Genomic DNA, 5,982 nt, shown 5'->3' with positions numbered 1-5,982 from the left:
GTATACAAGTAATGTAAATAATGGCATATGGAGGTATTAGTATACAAGTAATGTAAATAATGGCGTATGGAAGTATTAGTATACATATAACGTAAATAATGTCAACAGTTGATGTTTCACTATCAACAGTGTTGTTACACTATTAACAGTGTTGGTACACTATTAACAGTGTTGTTACACTAATAACAGTGTTGGTACACTATCAACAGCTGATGTTACACTATTAATAGTGTTGGTATACTATCAACAGTGTTGTTACACTATTAACAGTGCTGTTACACTAATAACAGTGTTGGTACACTATCAACAGCTGATGTTACACTATTAATAGTGTTGGTATACTATCAACAGCCGATGTTACACTATCAACAGTTAATGTTACACGATTAACAGCCGATGTTACACTATCAACAGCTGATGTTACACTATTAACAGTGATGGTACATTACCAACAGCTTATGTTACACTATCAATAGCTGATGTTACACTATCAATAGCTGATGTTACACTATCAATAGCTGATGTTACACTATCAATAGCTGATGTTACACTATTGACAGTGATGTTACACTATCAATAGCTTATGTTACACTATTAACAGTGATGGTACATTACCAACAGCTTATGTTACACTATCAATAGCTGATGTTACAAATACATTAGCTCCCGCAGAAAATATTTAAAAGAATACACTAGCTCTAGCAGTGGAATATGTAGCTAAACTCAGACTTCGAAGAGAACAGTTTAAGTAATCATAACCTCTTTTTTAACTTATATTATTATTCCAAAAATTATATTAACTCTGTTTCGTTGACCTCCTTTACAAGTGATGTAATTCGACAATTTTTAACTTGAATGTAGCACCAAATATTTACTTGGCTCAATCTGTAAACAAGTAATACGTTTTAAGAAGGCAGTTTTAGAATTACAAAAAAAATCTTATTTTTTATTAATAACGTTTCTTGTAAAATAATTAAAATGACTTATCCAAATATTTTACAGATGACATTAGGCACCTTAATGATCGCTAGTGAACAGGGTTGTATTTAATGTTTTATAAGTCATCCAGCAATATCTAAATTATTAAATTCAAGTAAGTTGTAACTTTATTTTAAATACAAGTTTCATCAGGGTTTATTCTCACCAGAGATGTTGCAGAGCTTTCTTCGCTGGCTCCGATACTATTTAGAGACTTGAATCCTGTCTTCTGAATAATCACATATTCCCACTTAACTCTCCACCAGTGACTCGCCAAGTCCGCTTCAAATTTAAATCGTCTTTGCAAGTTGAACGTGAAAAAATAATTTTTTAATTAGTGGTAATAAACTTATCAAATACTTCTTTAGTGAAATATATATGATTAGCGACTTTTACTTTGATTATACAGTCAGTATTTCCAACTATATACACATTGTGAAGACGAAAATACAAGAAATAATTTCAATTTATGTTCTCGAGAAACGTAACATCAGCTGTTGATAGTGTACCAACACTGTTAATAGTGTAACATCAGCTATTGATAGCTTTTCTGTACTTTCTGCAGGAGCTAGTGTATTCTTTTAAATATTTTCTGCAGGAGCTAATGTATTCTTTTATGTATTTTCTGCAGGAGCTAATGTATTCTTTTATGTATTTTTTTATCTTTTCAATATTATTTAGTTACATACTTTGCAACATGTTAGTTGATAAAACAGCTTTCCAAGCACAAATAATATGTTGGACAAACGCATAGATTTAATATACAATGTTAGAACTGGTACACAGTTATTATGTAAAACTCGCGACTAGTTCTGACACACCAGGTTTGCCATTACCGAAATAACCTCAACACAAGCGTATCATTTATAACATGAATCGTAAAGCGTTAGGGATGCTTTATATAAAAGAAAAGGTTTCTATATCGTATTGAGTCCTACCCCCAATTTCACTGCTTATAAGCTATTTCGGTGTTTTATATATTTCTCTAATACTATGTTGATAATAGCATTTTGGTTTAGCAATAATTTTAGTTTGCCGGATGATAATTCTATGGTTAGTTTCAAAACGAGGATGATAATTCATGCTGATTTTAGACGCAATCTTTCTCTTTCTGTTAACCTTCCTAACAAAATACTCGTGGTTTTTCATATGCTGATACGGGGTATCTAAACAAAACATGCGTCAAATATTTCGATACAAAGATTGATTTTGTTGAAAATTAATATTTATTTTCACTTGACAGGTTATATAATTATATTCATGTTTGGTTCCATACACTAAACACTTGAGGCCAACAGACGTTCCAGCCATATAGAAATATTAATATGTAAAGAACCGCAATGCCAACATAAAAGTAAATACTATATTTTTTTTTTCCAGGACCGGGAAGAGATCGCTTCGAATAACGTGGGTGATCGTGCCTTACAGAAACGTTGTGTTGGAATGTACAAGGTAATAACACTGAGTGCCTTGGTGGTCAGCGGTAAGTTTACGGAATTACAACAGAAAAATTCGGAGTTGGATATCCCGCGGTGGACAGAATGGAGATAGTCCGTTGTGAAGGTTTACACAAAGAAATCAACAACGATAATTATACTGTGCACTATAATTAATCTGAAAATATTTCAACTTTTAACTATTTGATTTCATTACATAACTGAGAGACTTGGAAAATAATCCGTCCTTTTGACACCAATTGGGTTTCGTTGTTGTTAAGTGGAAAGGGCTACTTGCACTTTGCCCACCGCTGATATTCAAACTCCAAATTTTAACGTCATAAGCCCTTAAACTTATCGCTGAACCATCTGGCGGTTTTTTGATAAAGTAAACGTTCTGTGTGTTGAAACTAACAAAAATTCTATAAAATCATGCGGAAAACTACGTATCTGTCTTCAGGAGAAGAAAAATATATATATAAAATGAAAAATTATTTTTTAAATCAATCGTATGTATATATATTTGAAATATATTTTAATTCGCTGCTTGCATGTATGATCTACGATAGAGTTGGAAATTAGTATACTTAAATATCTGGAATTTAAAACTGATTCAGTTTCGGTTAATGTTCCAGGGGATGCACGTGTCTATCACGTTTCTGGACGTCAAACGACTGATCGTAACTAGGAACCTTTTACTTGAGCTAAAACAGGTGAGTTTGAAATATCTTTGATATTCGAATGTATAAAAATTAATTTATCATTTTAACGGATAACTTGGTCTTTTGTGGAATATTTTTTTTTGCTTTTAAATTTGATAATTAAACTACGTGACATATATATATGTAAAATAGCTTGGAGTAAATATGTGGATCTAATAATGATGAGCAAGAGATTGTTAGACGTGTGAAACCGAATATTTGGAATGAATAATAATATCCTCCAAAATTTTACTACATACAAGTATTTTATAAGAGCCTCCCAGTGGCACAGCGATATGTCTGCAGACTTACAACGCTAGAAACCGGGTTTCGATACCCGTGGTGAGCAGAGCACAGATAGCCCTTGTGTAGCTTTGTGCATAATTAAAAACAAACAAACAAACAACAATATTTTATAAGGAGCGCCATCTATAGACAGAATGTGAAAATTGATGAATGAAATCTGGTTTAAGGAATTTAAAAGGATTCACTCTAGATAGTTCGTAGTATCAATTACTGCGACGAGCATCTGTGATTTTATGGCAGTATTAACCGTTTTACCGCTGTGCTACTGTAACATGTTATGGCAGCATTAAACGTTTTACCGCTGTGCTACTATAACATGTTATGGTAGTATTAAACGTTTTACCGCTGTGCTCCTGTAACATGTTATGGTGTGCTACTGTAACGTGGTAAAACGTTTAATACTGCCATAACATGTTACAGTAGCACAGTGGTAAAACGTTTAATACTGCGCCAGTACTACCTCAAAATCTGAAATCAGATTACAAAGGAACTCCAGCAAAATAATGTTTAATAGAATAAAAAACAACAACTAGAAAACAGCAATGGTTATTTTGGGGCAAATTCTAGTTGGAGAATATAATTTGTATTAAAAGCTTCATTAAGCATTACAATTATAGAGATAACTTCATGTGTGATTTCTAAGTTTAAAAATTATATATGCTCTTCAAATATATCATACAGACATATACCTTACAAAACCCTTTATCTGCCAGCAAAACATGGGCATATGAAGTTTACGACTGAAAGCCAAATAATACGTAATTCTGTTTCCTAGCAACACCGCTGATACATCTAGTGACTTTATAAAACGATCCATCAGCTCTATACCCAAAACAGTGGATTCAAACTACAATATTTTTAATATTATTCATTTCCAAAACCCAGAAAACAAACGTGTTTACTCGTCTCCCAAGCAACTAGCCCCTGGTGGGTTTTACACATTCTTTTTTTGCTTTCTGAAAAATTCGGTTTGGCTCTAAGTAAACTGTTTTACTCCAAGTAAATCGTTATACCTCTAACTAAACTATTTTACTCTAACTAAACTATTTTGCTCCAAGTAAATGGTTTTGCTCAAACTATACTGTTTGCTTCAAGTAAGTAGTTTTATTTAAATAAACTGTTTTACTCCAGGTAAATAGCGTGTCTCTAATTAAACGGTTTTGCTCCAAGTACATGGTATTGCTCTAACTAAACTGTTTTGCTCTAAGGAAATAGTTTTGCTCGAAGTAAATAGTTTTCACTAACTAATCTGTTTCCTCCAAATAATTGTTTTTGCTGTAACTTAACTATTTTGCTCCAAGTAAGTGGTTTTGCTCTGACTAAACTGTTTTGACTCAAGTACATGGTATTCCTTTAACTAAACTGTTTTGCTCAAAGTAAATAGTTTTCTCTAAGTAAACTGTTTTACTCCAAGAAAATAGTTTTGCTCTGACTAAACTTTTTTGATACAAGTTAGTGGATTTGCTCTAACTAAACTGTTTTGCTCCAAGTACATGGTATTGCTCTAACTAAACTGTTTTGCTCCAAGTACATGGTATTGCTCTAACTAAACTGTTTTGCTCTAAGGAAATAGTTTTGCTCGAAGTAAATAGTTTTCACTAACTAATCTGTTTTACTCCAAGTAAGTAGTTTTCTCAAAGTAAATGGTTTTGCTCTAACTAAACTTTTTAGCTCCAAGTAAATAGTTTTCTTTAAGTAAACGGTTTTACTCCAAATAAATAGTTTTGCTCTAACTAAACGGTTTTACTCTGACTAAACTTTTTTGATACAAGTAAATAGTTTTTCTAACTAATCTGTTTTGCTCCAAGTAAATAGTTTTTTTAAGTAAACAGTTTTACTCCAAATAAATAGTTTTGCTCTAACTAAACGGTTTTACTCTGACTAAACTTTTTGATACAAGTAAATAGTTTTTCTAACTAATCTGTTTTGTTCCAAGTAAATAGTTTTCTTTAAGTAAACAGTTTTACTCCAAATAAATAGTTTTGCTCTAACTAAACGGTTTTACTCTGACTAAACTTTTTTGATACAAGTTAGTGGATTTGCTCTAACTAAACTGTTTTGCTCCAAGTACATGGTATTGCTCTAACTAAACTGTTTTGCTCTAACTAAACTGTTTTGTTCTAACTAAACTGTTTTGCTCTAACTAAACTGTTTTGTTCTAACTAAACTGTTTTGCTCCAAGTACATGGTTTTGCTCTAACTAACGTGTTTTGTTCTAACTAAACTGTTTTGCTCCAAGTACATGGTTTTGCTCTAACTAAACTGTTTTGCTCTAACTAAACTGTTTTGTTCTAACTAAACTGTTTTGCTCCAAGTACATAGTTTTGCTCCAAGTAAATAGTTTTCTATAAGTAAACGGTTTTACTCCAAATAAATAGTTTTGCTCTAACTAAACGGTTTTGCTCCAAGTAAATAGTTTTGTTCTAACTAAACGGTTTTGCACCAAGTAAATAGTTTTGCTCTGACTAAACTGTTTTGACTCAAGTACATGGTATTCCTTTAACTAAACTGTTTTGCTCCAAGTACATAGTTTTGCTCCAAGTAAATAGTTTTGTTCTAAC

The 5,982-nt window shown here is 32.1% G+C and overlaps 1 protein-coding gene across 1 annotated transcript in view; it reads left to right on the top strand.

The window, feature by feature from the left end:
- LOC106469264 (atrial natriuretic peptide receptor 1-like) overlaps positions 1-5,982 on the top strand; it is a gene marked incomplete at its 3' end in the record, with an annotated part of 43,207 nt that overhangs the window by 30,346 nt on the left and 6,879 nt on the right. The window contains exons 8-9 of the mRNA XM_022397736.1: positions 2,359-2,430; positions 3,032-3,127. Coding sequence (XP_022253444.1) covers positions 2,359-2,430; positions 3,032-3,127 — 168 coding nt within the window. The remainder of the gene's footprint in view (positions 1-2,358; positions 2,431-3,031; positions 3,128-5,982) is intronic.

Source organism: Limulus polyphemus, unplaced genomic scaffold (assembly GCF_000517525.1).
Source record: "Limulus polyphemus unplaced genomic scaffold, Limulus_polyphemus-2.1.2 Scaffold3384, whole genome shotgun sequence".
NCBI classification, from domain to species: domain Eukaryota; kingdom Metazoa; phylum Arthropoda; class Merostomata; order Xiphosura; family Limulidae; genus Limulus; species Limulus polyphemus.
Note: the sequence above shows the minus strand (reverse complement) of the source record. Positions and strands in the feature narration are given on the sequence as shown.